This window comes from Grammomys surdaster, unplaced genomic scaffold (genome assembly GCF_004785775.1).
Source record: "Grammomys surdaster isolate TR1022 unplaced genomic scaffold, NIH_TR_1.0 126176, whole genome shotgun sequence".
Taxonomy (NCBI): Eukaryota; Metazoa; Chordata; class Mammalia; order Rodentia; family Muridae; genus Grammomys; species Grammomys surdaster.
In genome coordinates, this window is record NW_021620983.1 from 391,769 (window position 1) to 406,162 (window position 14,394).

A 14,394-nucleotide genomic window follows, 5' to 3' on the forward strand; every position below is an offset into this window, starting at 1 on the left:
AGATAATAGTAAGTATAGCATATGTAAGTACAAATCCAAAATTTCAAAAGTAAAAAAAATTCTTAACCCAGTGAATAAACCATTTGGTTCTCTCAGAAGGAATAGAGAGAACTTTGTTGTTTTTTTTTTGTTGTTATTTTGTTTTTTTAAGCCCATACAAGTATCTTTTATTCGCCTGATAAAATTATCTCAGAGGCTTACTGCTGAATAAACTCACCCTTTCTAGTTTTTTCTGAACTCTGGCTGGTTCAACTCAGCTGTTCTGACTCAAACTCCTCTCCAATCTGACTTATTCAATATGGCTCATTTTAGCTTCTCACTGAACTGCTCTGATTAGCCTTAAACTACTGGATTTTGTTCTAATCTTCTGGCTCCTTATCCTCTGGCTTGTTCTCTCTTCCTGCAATATGTCTCTGTAAAACTGCTCCCTCTCTCCCTCTCTGCTGCTGTCTTGAGAGTTGGGCATATCTTACTCTGACTCATTCTGTCAAATCTTTCTCTGACTAGTCACTTTTCTACCCCTCAACTAGATATCTCTTTCAAACATGGCTGCTTCCATCTATAAACTAACCTTACTTTTCATTGTTTGGGACTAAAGGTATGTACTAAAGGCATGACTGCATTCCAGCCAGATCATACTGTGATCCAGGGAGTATCTGTATTCCAGCTGGATCACATAAACCTAGAAGGCCTTTGGATATGATTCCTTACCAGAACAGCCATGTTGATGAACTAAAATTCCTCTACATAACCAGTTATAGCTTTAATCTGTAATACTTCCTCACTCCCAAGACTTGTGTTGAAAGGACGTTCATAAGTAGATTGTCAGTGTTGGGATTCAGACCTGGGACAAATGCCTGAGACACATATTTTACATAACAAAGTGGACCTGACCTCCAGGTTCTCCCACCATCCCTCAGTCCCTCTTACAGGGTTGGTATACCCAACCCTCTGCAATGAACTTTCCAGCTGACGTGCTGGGCTTCCCTATCCGTAGAAGATCTTCCGTATGTAATCCAGACATTTTGGATTCCTTCTCTATCCCTCCCTCCCTACCTCTGCATTTTCTGCCTCCCTGCTTGCACACCTATTTTCTTCTGCATCCCCTGTCTCCCTCCCCATGGCAATTTCTCTGGTCTTGATCCTTGGGACCAGTGAACCCACCCTTATCCATGGTCCCTTGCTCTCTGCTTCCTAGTTACCATAATGTGAGAAGCCACTTCTGCTGCATATCCCACCTCACCTCAACACAAAGCAAGGGAAACAGCAGACCATGGGTTGGAGCCTCTGAAACTGAGCCCAAACAAATCACTTCTCTTTTAAGCTGATTTCCTCAGTTATTTTGTTATAGTATCAGAAAGATAACACTTCAGTTACTTATCTTTCCAGAGATATTTTATTAATACTGAAGCAAATTATGTATACTACATCTAAACATAGATATATCTTCTACATAACAGATTGTACATGATACAGTGTTTCATTATAAAATCCTGACACCCTGGTATGTGAAATGGGAACATAACCATAACTAACTTTAGTAAACTATACAGAGTTATCCAAAGTATCATAGCAAAGGAAAAGAAATTTACTTTATTATCTATCTATCTATCTATCTATCTATCTATCTACCTATCTATCTATTTTTGAAACAGGGTCTGGCTGTCCTTGAACTCACTATAGACCAAACTGGCCTCAAAGTCACAGAGATGAGCCTACCTCAGCCTCCCAAGTGGTAGTATTGAAGGCCCAAGCCACCACACCCCACTGAATTGCATTCTTTAAACTGTTGAGTACCTCCTACAGAGGAAATTTTTAGAACTTAACACAAACAGAACTATATTCATACTTAAAAGCACTTTGACAAATCAGGGATGAAAATCCCATACCGCACTTGTGGTCAGTCCATTGTTATCTTGCTGGGTTGGCTCTGGAAGTATGTATTCTACTAGTTGGTACAGTTGATGCTGAATGCTATGTCCACTGAACTGGGGCCTCCCAGGGTCACCAATCAGTATTCGGGTCCCATGGGTCCAAAAGTAGTTCTGCAGCCACAGATGAAGACTGTCTGCAAGGTCTTCATCATAAAACATATCTCCAAGAACAATGAGATCAAACTTACCTTGTTGAGTATTCAAAATGTTTTTAGTTAAAACAGGAAAAGGATTCAGTCCATTTAACTTGCAATTTAGTGTAATCGCCATTCCTGCAACTTTACAAAACATATAATGAATTGGTCTGGAAGCATGTATCAGTAGGCTACTTTAATTCTTATTAATTTAAACACTTTTAAAAATCTAACAATATGCCAGGCGGTGGTGGCACACACCTTTAATCCCAGCACTTGGGAGGCAGAGGCAGGAGGATCCCTGAGTTCGAGAGTTCGAGGCTAGCCTGGTCTACAGAGTGAGTTCCAGGACAGCCAGGGCTACACACAGAGAAACCCTGCTTGTCCCAAAAAAAAACAAAAAACAAAAACAAACAAACAAAAAAAAAAGTTCAATACATGAAACACATGGTGGAAAGAAGGAACCAAATCAGCCGGGCAGTGGTGGCGCATGCCTTTAATCCCAGCACTTGGGAGGCAGAGGCAGGTGGATTTCTGAGTTCAAGGCCAGCCTGATCTACAGAGTGAGTTCCAGGACAGCCAGGACTATACAGAGAAACACTATCTCAAAAAACCAAAAAAAAAAAAAAAAAAAAAAAAAAAAAGGAACCAAATCCCATAAGTGTAAAAGTAATCTAATACTTACCTTTTGTCAAAAGGGATTTTTTTTCTTGTTTTTGTTGTTTTCAATTTTATTTCATATGTGTTTTGTCTGGATTCATGTCTGTGTGAGTATGTTGGATCCCCTGGAACTGTAGCTACAGAGAGTTGTGAGCTGCCATGTGAAAGCTGAGAACTGAACCTGGGTCCTATGGACAAGCAGTGCTCTTAACCACTAAGCCATCTCTCCAGCTCCTGTTGTTATTTTTTTAGGCAAAGAAGTTTAAAATTTATGCCAATATAAAGTATATCCTGGCTAAGCATGATGGTGAACACCTGTCACTACAAGGCTTGGTAATATACAGCAGAAAGATCCCTGAAAGTATGAGCCAACCTGGGATACAAAGGGAGGTACCAAGCCAGCTGGGTCTTCAGCCTAAGACCTTTTCTCAAACAAACAAAAAACAAAACAAAGAGGCTGGGCATGGTGGTGTATGCCTATAACCCCAAAGGTGGGAATAGGAAGATCATAAATTCAAGGTTATCATTAGCTAAAGAGCTAACTGAGGCCATCCTGGAGTATATGAAACTGTCTCAAAAGAAAGAGAGAGAAAGAGAGGGAAAGAAGGAAAGAAAAGTGAAATGTCTAGGAGAGATCAGGTTATCCTGACCCCATACCCACACCCACACCCATAATTATATCCTGCTTGACAGAACAGTTTCTCCTGAGAAATGAGACTTCTAAAATGTTTCTCCTTCCTTGCTGGGAAATGATCCCTTGTTAAAAGTAAAAACGCTCCTAGCTTGCACTAATGTGATTTGTAGTCTTTTGTTTGTATAAATTCTGTAGTACTTAATATAGGGTGTCCCAGAGTTCTTTGTGATGACAGCCTGCTCTCAGTTCTGTAGCTTAAACAAAGAGCTCTTATGTGGTTTTATATTCATGGTGGTCTATCACTTTCTCATGTGGGCTATAAACAAAAAAAGGAATGTTTTAAAACGGCTATATATTAAAAGCAGACGAGCAGTGGTGGGTTATTTTTTTGTATGTTTATTTATATAGACAGAAAAACAATGTTGGGCTTGATCAAGTTATATCTGAAACCTCTTAACAAACTAAAATCCCTGAAGGGCTCTACTCTAAATGAGGGTTCAGAAAAAAATCCTATGAAATAAAAGCTTAACTATCTCAACTTGGGCCTTTTTCTTTCTTGTTTTTTTGTTTTGCTTGGTTGATTTTTTGTTTTGTTTCATATGAAATAAAAGCTTAACTATCTCAACTTGAGCCTTTTTCTTTCTTGTTTTTTTGTTTTGTTTGTTTGAAACAGGGTCTCATTTTGTAGCCCTAGCTAACCTGGAACTGCAACTACTTCCTAAGTGCTGGAATTTAAGGTGTGGCTGCCATACCCAACACAGCTTGGATCTTAATGAAGTAAAAATGTCCACTAAAGACACAAGCCTATCTTTACTTGGATTTTGTATCAAATAAAAATTACTTGGCCGGGCAGTGGTGGCACACGCCTGTATTTAATCCCAGCACTTGGGAGGCCTTGGCAGGTGAATTTCCAGGACAGCCTGGTCTACCAAATGAGTTCCAGGACAGCCAGGGCTATACAGAGAAACCTTGTCTTGAAAAAACAAACAAACAAACAAAACAAAACCAAAAAAAAACAAACAAAAACAAAAACAAAAAAACAAGAAAAAGTTACTTACATATTTCAGGGCATTCTCAACCCTGAGCTAACACATGTGCCCTCACAGGTATCCCTGTGGAATGTCTGGCAAACAAATCAAATCCTCTTGGGGAAATGCATCGCCAGTTCAGGTCCCACTGAACATACCTCACAGTATCAGATTACAAAACAAGGCAATAAACTATCATGACGAAAAGAGGGGTTGGGGAGATGAGTTTTAAATGTTTTAAAATATGTGGTCCTTACTGGGGTCTATGTCATTGGCCAAGATCTTTGATGCTCCACTCATCTTAGCAGCAATGGCTGTAGCTCCACATCCACTTCCAAGGTCTAAGACAGACTTTCCTCTAACGACATCAGGGTTATCCAAAAGATACCTAAAATTAGAAAGAAAGGAGAAAACACCTGAGGAATGGAAAATGAGAGTAAGAAGCATGAAAACAAAAACAGACAAGATGGTTTAGCAGATAAAGGTGCTTGCTTTGAAGTCTTATGACCTGAGGTCAACATAGTATAGAAAAAAACAATTCATGCGAGTTGTCCTCTGACCTTTACATGCACACCATGGGATACCTGTGCTACCAAACACAAAGCAATTAAATGTAATTTTTTTTTTCTGATGGTAGAGAACCTGCCTGGCCTGTAGCAGTAGCAATACTACTCCTGGGAAACAGAAGACCTTTTGTCTGTCAGCCCTACATCCTTAAGACATAACCAGATGAAATCAAGATCAATTCGAAAGCAAAGAGTAGATGAACATGCTAAACATGTTTGCCTTTGTTTCAGCTGTTTCTTAACAAAAAGTATAGTTGCAGCTATATGAAAAACCAAGATGGACAGGAGGGAGCTTAAAAATGCTAAATTGAATCAAATGCAGGGCCCACCTAAAATGAGCTGCCAAATAGAAAATCCCAAGTGGTCATTCATACCTTCTATGTGCTGAAGAGCCAATTCTAGGAGCAGGTAGCATATATAGTGTTAAAGCAGGATCTTTGAAGGGATGGGTCTTTAGGATCCATCAAGAAACTCTGTACTAATTGTTGATATGCACATGAATCTGAGCACAAAGTAAGACATATAGATCTTTTATGACCATGTAGGTTCTTTAAGAGCTGACACTAGAGTATCTTGAGGGGTGGAAGCTTTATTTGTGGATATGCCTTAAGTTTATGTAAGGCAGTAAAACTATGCAACAAAGCAGCAAAGCGATGACCAAACTACTATAAAAACTAGATTTTGGGTTGAGGTATGTGTTAGAAAAGTTAGTATGAAGGTTGGAGAGTTAGCTCAGTGGCAGAGAGTTGGTTCAGTGGTTAAGAGTACTTGGTACTCTTCCAGAGGATTCAGGTTCAAGTTTCAGGGGATTTGATGCCTTCTTCTTGACCTTCACGGGCACCATGCACACATAACATTCAGACAAAACACTCATACAAAAAATACATAAGTCTTTTTTTTTTTTTTTTGGTTTTTCGAGACAGGGTTTCTCTGTATAGCCCTGGCTATCCTAGAACTCACTCTGTAGACCAGGCTGGCCTCGAACTCAGAAATCCACCTGCCTCTGCCTCCCAAGTGCTGGGATTAAAGACGTGTGCCACCACCGCCCAGCCAAAAATCATAAGTCTTAAAAAAAAAAAAAAAGAAGTTGGAAGCTGGGCAGTGGTCGCATACAGGAAGCAGAGGCAGGTAGAACTCTATGAGTTCCAGGCCAGCCTGGGCTACATAGTGAGACCCTGAGGGTGGGTCTCACTGCTGTAACCAAATACCTGACAAGAAACTTTTAAGGGAATAAGAGTTTATTTTGAAGGATCACAGTTTGACGATACAATCTATCATTATAGGAAGGTATGGCAGTAAGGTCCTGGACAGTAGGAGTATGAGACTGATGCTCTTATCAGGATAAACTATGGAGAAAAGGAAGGAATTCTAGGATTCAGCTAGCTTTCTTTCTTCTTCTCTTTGTATACAGAACACAACCCAATCCTATAGGAAGTATAATCTACTTCAAGGTGGCCTTTCCTTCCTCAGTTAAATCTCTTTGGAAGGTGGCTAGAAAGATAGCTCAGAGGTTAAGAGCACTGTCTGTTTTTCCAAAGGTCCTCAGTTCAATTCCCAGCAACCACATGAGATCTTCTGGCCTGCAGACATACATGCAGGTAGAATGCTATATACATAAATCTTTTTTTTTTGTTTGGGGGGGGAGGGGGGTTCAATACAGGGTTTCTCCACTCTGTAGACCAGGCTGGCCTCGAACTCAGAAATCCACCTGTCTCTGCCTCCCAAGTGCTGGGATTAAATAAAGGCGTGGGCCACCACCGCCCGGCTTACATAAATCTTAAAAAAAAAAAAAAAAAAAAAAAAAAAAACCTCTGGAAATATCCTATCCAGGTTAGTTTTTTTGTCAACTTTACACTAGCTATAGGCAACTGGGAAAAGGTACCCTCAGTTGAGAATATAACTCTACCAGAGTAGCCTGTGAGCAAGCCTAAGGGATTTTTTTTGTTTAATGATTGATGTGGGAGAGCCCAGCCTATTCAGAACAATGCCTGGACAGGTAATCTTGTATAGTGTTAAGAAAGCAGATTGAAGCCGGGTGGTGGTGGCACACGCCTTTAATCCCAGCACTTGCAAGGCAGAGAAAGGCTGATTTCTAAATTCAAGGCCAGCCTGGTCTACAGAGTGAGTCCCAGGACAGCCAGGACTACACAGAGAAACCCCTTCTCGAAAAACAAAAACAAAACAAAACAAAAAGAGAGAAAGAAAGAAAGAAAGAAAGAAAGAAAGAAAGAAAGAAAGAAAGAAAGAAAGAAAGAAGGAAAGCAAGCAGACTGAGCAAGCTTTAAGAAGCAAGCCAGTAAGCAGGGCTCCTCCATGGACTATGCTTTAGTTTTTGCCTCCACATTCCATTCCTGCCTAGAGTTCCTGCCCTGACTTTCCTGATGATGGATTCCTGTGACCTAGAAGTGTAAAATGAAATAAACTTTCTTCCCCAAGTTGTTTTTGGTTATGTTTATTTATTACAGCAATAGAAAAGCATTCTCTCATAGACATGCCAAAAGGTGTGTCTTGTGGGTAACTCCAGATTCATTGGAGTTGACAACAAACGTTACCCAGGGCAGGTATGATGAGAACTATTTTGTTACTAAGGTATCCACATCTGTGACTGTCATGAAGCCAAGCTAAATTAACAGTGACCAGTTCTGGATGTAGTGCAGCCCTCTCTGAATGCTTTGTTGACAATTGTCTTCTCACTTAGTCTCAGCTGAAAAGCCAGACTTCAGAGGCCCCAACACCTGTCCTCTTCTCTGTGGCAGTGCCAAAGTTAAGTATGTGAGTACAAGAGACTATTAATGGTTTAAGAAAGCATTGCTTCATATCACAGGATAGCTTCAAACTCCTACCCTCATGCCTTAGCCTTTAAGTGCTAAGATTACAAGGTGACACTATCTTGGGTAACTATAAGACATCCTTTTGAAGATGACTTTGTCTTCCCACAGGACAAATTCTCTTCTACTTCACCAGAAGGATGGCAAGCCAAATCATATACAAGTTGAGATTTGCATGGGCCTCAGTGACTTTCTGGGTCTGCTGCTATGATATGGGGCCAGAGAGAATGAAATGGAGGTGGAGTGATTGCTTAAAGGAAGAAAGATCTTCAATATTTCAATGAAACATACCTAGACAGAGCCTGGCCTCCTGGCCAGTAGATAGCCCAGTAGGGATCACTGTAGGGCCACAGGTCAGCCCTTTCCCACCAAAACTTGCACCTGGGGGTTAAAAGCCGTAACTGGATTTCAGGGGTAAGGCTGCCACTGCTGGTGACTTCAGTGTTCTCCTCCAGGAAGGCTTTCATCTTAGGATCCAAACAACTCGCCACTGTCCTCCTGAGAAACAGGGGAAACCCACTGTTCACAGCCTGCAGGAAACTCCATTGGCTCCTGGGAGCTTTCCAACACCGACTGAAAGCCATTAGTACATCTCCAAACCTCAGGTTCTGTCAGTGTTGCTATTAATAAAGACTGTTTCCCGGGCAGATAGAAGGAGAGTCTGTCTTTCCACTTAATTGATACTGGAATTTCCGGATCTCTACAAAAAAGAAACAATACTGAAAATTCTTAGTCTAGCCAATATGTCCATATCATTCCACATAACAAGAAAATAAGCACTAACAACCCACAAGTACAAATTCATGTCAGAGGGACAGCTTTGGCTTACCAGTTTGGGCAAAGAAATCTAGTTGCTTTTTTTTTTAACTGTGAAATCATTTCAGTAATTCATAATGACAAATATACAGGCATTTTATTTTTATAACACTGTTCATGAAAATGAAATAATATTTATCTTTTTGTTTGTTTTGATTTTAGGATAGACTTGCACATAAAGAAATAGCTCAGCAGTTAAAGAGCACCTGATGCTCTTGCAGAGGACCCAAAGTTCAGTTCCTAGCATCCACATGGCAGTTCACAATCATAACTTCAGTTCTAAGGGATCTGGTACCCTCTTCTGGCTTTTGTCAGGCACCAGACACACAGAGACAGACACACACACATACACACACACATACATACACACACACACACACACACACACACACAGTGCATTTATACACATGCAAACAAAGCATAATCAAATAAAATATAGACTTGTACTATAGCCCAGGCTGCACTAGAATTCACTGTGTAGACCAAACAATTCACTGTGTAGACCAAACAGACATCAAATTTGTAATGATCCTCCTCCCTCCAGGTTTATTGTTGCTTGGGTCAGACCCAGGGCTTCATGCCTTCAAGGCAAACACTCTACCAGTTGAGCTTTAAGGTTTACAGCAGCACAATATGGGATTACTGTGTATTTGGATACCATGACTTCCCAGCACTGAAAGTTTGGTTTTGAAGAAGTTTTTAAAGCCAATCTAGGTAGGTACTCAAATTATGTTATGGGAAAGACATCAGGATGGGCACAGTAGTGAACACCTTGCCTTTAATCTCAGCACTTGGGAGGCAAAGGCAGGCAGATCTCCATGAAAGAAAGAAGCAGTGATAAGAAGGGCTGAATTCAAGCCAGCCCTGTCTGTGTACTCAGTAGTACCTGACTGAACTGGCATTACTGTCTAAGGGCTCCTGATTGGGTTCAGTTTTCTCTGCCAGTTAAAGAGTTAGAAAACTTCAGCGCTCAACAGGTAGCAGTGGAGAAATCTTAAAACCTGAAAACAAAAGCAAACAGAATCAGATGTTGGAGAAAGGCTTTTATTGGGGCAAGTAAACACACACATGCAGCAAACACAGAGAAAAAGACCCTCCTCCACAAAGCAGAGGGGAGCTGAAAGTCCAGACTCTTCTTGAGGATTAGGGGGTGGGGGATAAGGTGCTTTGGTTTTGAAGTCTCTGAAGGGTTTTCCTCCCCTAATTTAGGGGGTTGGTCACTTTGAAGAAAGAGACAATGGCTGAAAAACTGTCCTGATCTGGCTTTGAACTTGTTGAGCCAGGCCATCAGCATGGGAAGGAGAAAAAGCTCACAAGGCTTTTGTTTTAAATTGTCAGGCTTTTGTCTCAGGTCAGGAGGGTGAGGAAAAGCTAGACATCTTTAAAGTTTTCCACCTTTATTATCCATCCATGGCCCCTCTGCTTGCTTACCCATCCTATCTGCCTGCTTGCCAGGGAATCTGTCTGACTCTTAGTCCCTCAGTAGGTCTGCCTCCCTGTTATAAAAGACAGACTGACTGACAGAATGAATGAATGAATGAATGAATGAATGAATGAATGAATAAACCAAACAAACAAACCACCACCAAGAGAGAAGGCTCGGGTACTAAGAGAGTTGCTTTTCCTCTACAGGACCACAATTTCCAGTGTCTTAGCTTCTCCACAGGCACAGGTGCACACACAGGTAAACAAACCAACAGTGCAGGGCAGAGCATTTTTATAATCTCATCACTTGGGAAGCTAAGTAAGGCAGGACTGCCTCAAGTTCGAGACAGTCTGGGCTACATTGCAGGCCAGAGACTACAACATGAGACTTTGTCCCAAGCAAACAAAAAGGTTAAATTCCAAACAATGATGTGACTACATTACTTTCCTCCAAAACAAAGAACAGGAGTCTACTTAAAAGGATAATGCGGTCCTTATGGCCTTACCTGACTTTATTCGATCAGCACGTGGAACTCGCCCTTCGCGTGCAGGGGGAAAAAAAAACAAGTACGGTAGGTCTCTTTTCTCAGGAGAGAAAGCCTGAACCCGCGGCTGGAAATACACAGGGCAGTGGGAACCTGAAAGCGGCGGAACTTAGAACCAATGAAACGCGGAACGCGCGGCCGCCCGGACCGGAGGGCTACGCACCGGCTCCGCCCTCTTTCGAGCTGTGTTTTGTTTTGGACCTCCCTCGGTTCCCAAGGCAACTGGGAACGCGGAGCCCTCTGTAACCTTGAGACTCTTCAGGTCAGACCCTAGAGACCTGAACCTCAATTTCACAGCTAGTGTGAGCCATGTCTGCTAATTCTGATTTCTAAAACCTTTTGCCAGGCTTACGCTGCTAGCACTGTATGCCAAGCACACTGAGTACGAATCTAGAGTGGCGAGTAAAGTTTTATGACATTAAGTTGCGGTGTGGTCATAAATATAAAGTCACAATGTAAGGCTATTTTCAGCCTGTAGGTTCAGGATCTCTTATATCTACCTTTCTAATGACTTTAAATTTTCCACTGGACCCTCAACTCAAGACTTCAAAATTAACCCATCTCTCACCTTCATTACCGAACATCTGCTATGATGTACAAGAAAGAAAAAAATATCCCAGACTAAGAAAATGGCAAACTATGTTGCTGTATCTAAATTTACAAATTGAATAACGCTCTTCAGATGCTTGGTCAAAATCTGAATTGGGGCCTGGGGATGTAGCTCAGTTGTTATGAATGTTTATATAGCATGAGACCCTGAGATCGATCTCTAATAGAGGATGGAAGAGGTTCAAGGTCATACTCGTCAAGTTAGAAGACAGCCTGGGAGACATGTGACACAGTTTCAAGAGAAAAAAAAAAATAAGAAAAGGAAAAGGGGGAAGGGAAGAAGAAGGAAGAGGAGGGGAGGGAAAGAAAAGCTGGACCCTATCTAGATGGCTCAGTGAGTAGAGGCCCACCGCCAAGCTTGACAACCTGAGTTTATCAGGACCCAGATAGTATGGGAAGAACAAGTGTCTTCTGACTATCACCCCCAGGACACACACAACAGAATAAATACATGTAACAAAAACTTTAGAAATCTGTATTTAGGGTTGGGGAGATGGCTCAGTGGTTAAGAGCACTAACTGTTCTTCCAGAGGTCCTGAGTTCAATTCCCAGCAACCGCATGTGGCTTACAACCATCTGTAATGGGATCCAGCGCACTCTTCTGGTGTATCTGAAGTCAGCTGCAATGTAGTCATAAATTAAAAAATAAATAAATCTTAAAAAAAAAAAAAAAAGGGGCTGGAGAGATGGCTCAGTGGTTAAGAGCACTGACTGCACTTCCAGAGGTCCTGAGTTCAAATCCCAGCAACCACATGGTGGCTAACAACCATCTGTAATGAGATCTGATGCCCTCTTCTGGTGTGTCTGAAGACAGCTACAGTGTATTCATATATAATAAATAAATAAATCTTTAAAAAAAAAAAAAAAGAAAGAAAGAAAAGAAATCTGTATTTAGGCCGGGTGTTGGTGGCGCACGCCTTCAATCCCAGCACTTGGGAGGCAGAGGCAGGCAGATTTCTGAGTTCGAGGCTAGCCTGGTCTACAGAGTGAGTTCCAGGACAGCCAGGGCTACACAGAGAAACCCTGTCTCGAAAAAAAAAAAAAAATCTGTATTTAGGGACCAGAGAAATACTCAGTGGTTGAACATGAGTAGTGCTTGCCTAGGATCTGAGTTCTCTTCTCAGACCCATACAAGGTGATTCACAACTTCCTGTGATTACAGCTCCAGGAGATCCAATATCTCTTGGGTACCTGCAGTCATGTACAAAGACATACACAGACACACATAATTAAAAATGAAAATTTTAAAGTTCCAGATATAGTGATATGTGCCTCTAATCCCAGAATTTAGCCAGTATAGGTAGGTGAAGCTCTGTAAGACAAGGGCCAACCTTGTCTTGATCTACATAGCAAGTTCCAGGCCTAGTGAGATCCTATCTCAAAAAAAGGGGGTTGGCAGGGCTGGGAGGAATTTTAAAAAAATCTGAGGCTGGCGGTGGTGGCATATGCCTTTAATCCCTTGGGAGGCAGAGGCAGGTAGATCTCTGTGAGTTTAAAGTCAGCCTGGTCTATAGTGCCAGTTCTAGGACAGCCAAAGCTAGACAAAGAAATCTTGCCTTAGATAGATAGATAGATAGATAGATAGATAGATAGATAGATAGATATAGATAGATGTGGGACTGTATAAGGGTATCCTGGGTCATGGTTGAGCAGGTACTTAGAACCCCGAGATTCTCCGTGGAATTCTGCGTGAGAACCGGCAGGAGTTCGGTACCTCCCATCATCTAGGATCCTGAAAACAGCCACATTTCCATAGAGTCACATAGGTCAGGCTTTAGGCCTCAGGCCCTAGAGATTTACATACTAATGAAGGCCAGAGGGCAGAGCAAATTAAACATTCCTTCCCCAGATCCTCCCCTAATCCTCCCCCTTCTCCCTCCCTATATAACTCGGGACTGCCATGAGTTTGGGGGGGGTACGCCTAGATCCATCTATTATCTGTCATGACAATAAACCTTTTTGGAACCAAGGACTTCCTCGTGTTATTGGGGCCTGCCGCTGCGGCCCTCAGGCCGCTGGAACCATAGGATCCTCTTCCCTGATGTGGGACCCGCCACCGCGGCGCAAGCTTGCGCTGCTGTGGCGGCCTTTTTTAAATTTTCCCCACAGATAGATAGATAGATAGATAGATAGATAGATAGATAGATGACAGACATAGATACATACATAGATAGATCTGTACTTATAACTTACCCTCTTGTCCTGTTCTTTCATGCTAGGTATGTAGTTCTACCACAGCTAAACCTTTAGTCCAGGGCCCTGTGCTTTCCTTTTAATGTTTCTCCAGCTGTTCATAACTAGAATCTCTAGGGGCCTCCAAGGAGAACAACACCATTATACTGTCAGGGGCAGCCTTGCTTATACACTGAAGCCCTAAAATCAGCAATAGGCCTAAGTCAGCCTGCTAACACAAAGTCTTGAGTCTCTGAGGAAAAACACTGAAACAGATCACTATAAAATATTGTAAACAGGCAGCTTTGGTGGAAATTTACCAGCCTGGATAAGAACAAGTAGTCATAGGTCTTGTGGATAGTCATAGACGTTGGATAGCCTTGGTGGATAGTACCAACTTAGATAAGGACAAGTGAATCATAGTCGGAGTCATAGTGACCTGTCCCCTGAACCTTCACCCAGCCGATACCCTGTTCTGAAAGATATCTGTACTCCCCCTGAACACCTACACTCCAGTGTCATTCCCTTCCCCACATCCTGCCTTTTTGTGTATATAACCCCTGTGTGAAAAAGTAAAAATGGTGGTTTGATTACCCTATAGACAAGCAGTGGTTCTTTGTGTCTGCCTGTTTCCCCATTCTCTCTTTCAGGTGATCTCCCCAGACCCTTGTTTAATGCCCTGCTGGATGAGCCATTATACCAAGTAACAGTCCCAAATGTATCATCCTTTGCCTCAGATGAATGGTATGCTCCTTCCTGATAATGGGAGGACTGTTGCATTGATCATATTTTGACCCAAGGGATTAAACAAGGTGGTTAACACTGGTGACCAGGCCTTATCCAGGTCACCTGGTTTCAGTGTCCTTGAGTCAGCCTTTGCAGCCAGGTCACCTCCTGGACTCTGACCTGGAATTTAGGGTGACAAAGGAACAAAGGAGTGGGCAAGCAGCACATAGTCAATTAAGTCAAGACAGGCAGCACATTTGTGACTTGTGTGCCTCAGTTTAGAGATCGGAATAACAGTATTTTCCCTACTTTACATT

At 41.9% G+C, this 14,394-nt stretch overlaps 1 protein-coding gene across 4 annotated transcripts; it reads right to left on the reverse strand.

Annotated features, from left to right (window-relative positions):
• Window positions 1-1,373: 1,373 nt before the first annotated feature.
• Etfbkmt (electron transfer flavoprotein subunit beta lysine methyltransferase) lies at window positions 1,374-10,657 on the reverse strand. Of its 4 annotated transcripts, XM_028757610.1 has the most exons (6): window positions 10,532-10,657; window positions 9,487-9,601; window positions 8,385-8,484; window positions 8,076-8,282; window positions 4,648-4,778; window positions 1,374-2,212 (listed from the first exon to the last, which is right to left on the reverse strand). In XM_028757610.1, exons 4-6 carry the CDS (start codon window positions 8,249-8,251, stop codon window positions 1,869-1,871), a joined length of 651 nt encoding a protein of 216 aa, XP_028613443.1. In that variant the 5' UTR covers window positions 8,252-8,282; window positions 8,385-8,484; window positions 9,487-9,601; window positions 10,532-10,657; the 3' UTR covers window positions 1,374-1,868. The 4 variants fall into 4 exon arrangements, with proteins under 4 accessions (XP_028613443.1, XP_028613440.1, XP_028613441.1 ...); XM_028757607.1 differs by having other exon boundaries at window positions 8,076-8,484; XM_028757608.1 differs by having other exon boundaries at window positions 8,076-8,503.
• Between the last annotated feature and the right edge of the window lie 3,737 nt (window positions 10,658-14,394).

What these genes read in the sequence shown, in the direction of transcription:
- Etfbkmt (XM_028757609.1), bottom strand. Translation starts at nt 8,368, where the DNA reads ATGGCTTTCAGTCGGTGTTGGAAAGCTCCCAGGAGCCAATGGAGTTTC. An exon ending in GGAGGCCAGGCTCTGTCTAG is followed by an intron (nt 4,779 to 8,075) that starts GTATGTTTCATT and finishes TTCTAATTTTAG; the next exon opens with GTATCTTTTGGATAACCCTG. An exon ending in GGCCAATGACATAGACCCCA is followed by an intron (nt 2,213 to 4,647) that starts GTAAGGACCACA and finishes TGTTTTGTAAAG; the next exon opens with TTGCAGGAATGGCGATTACA.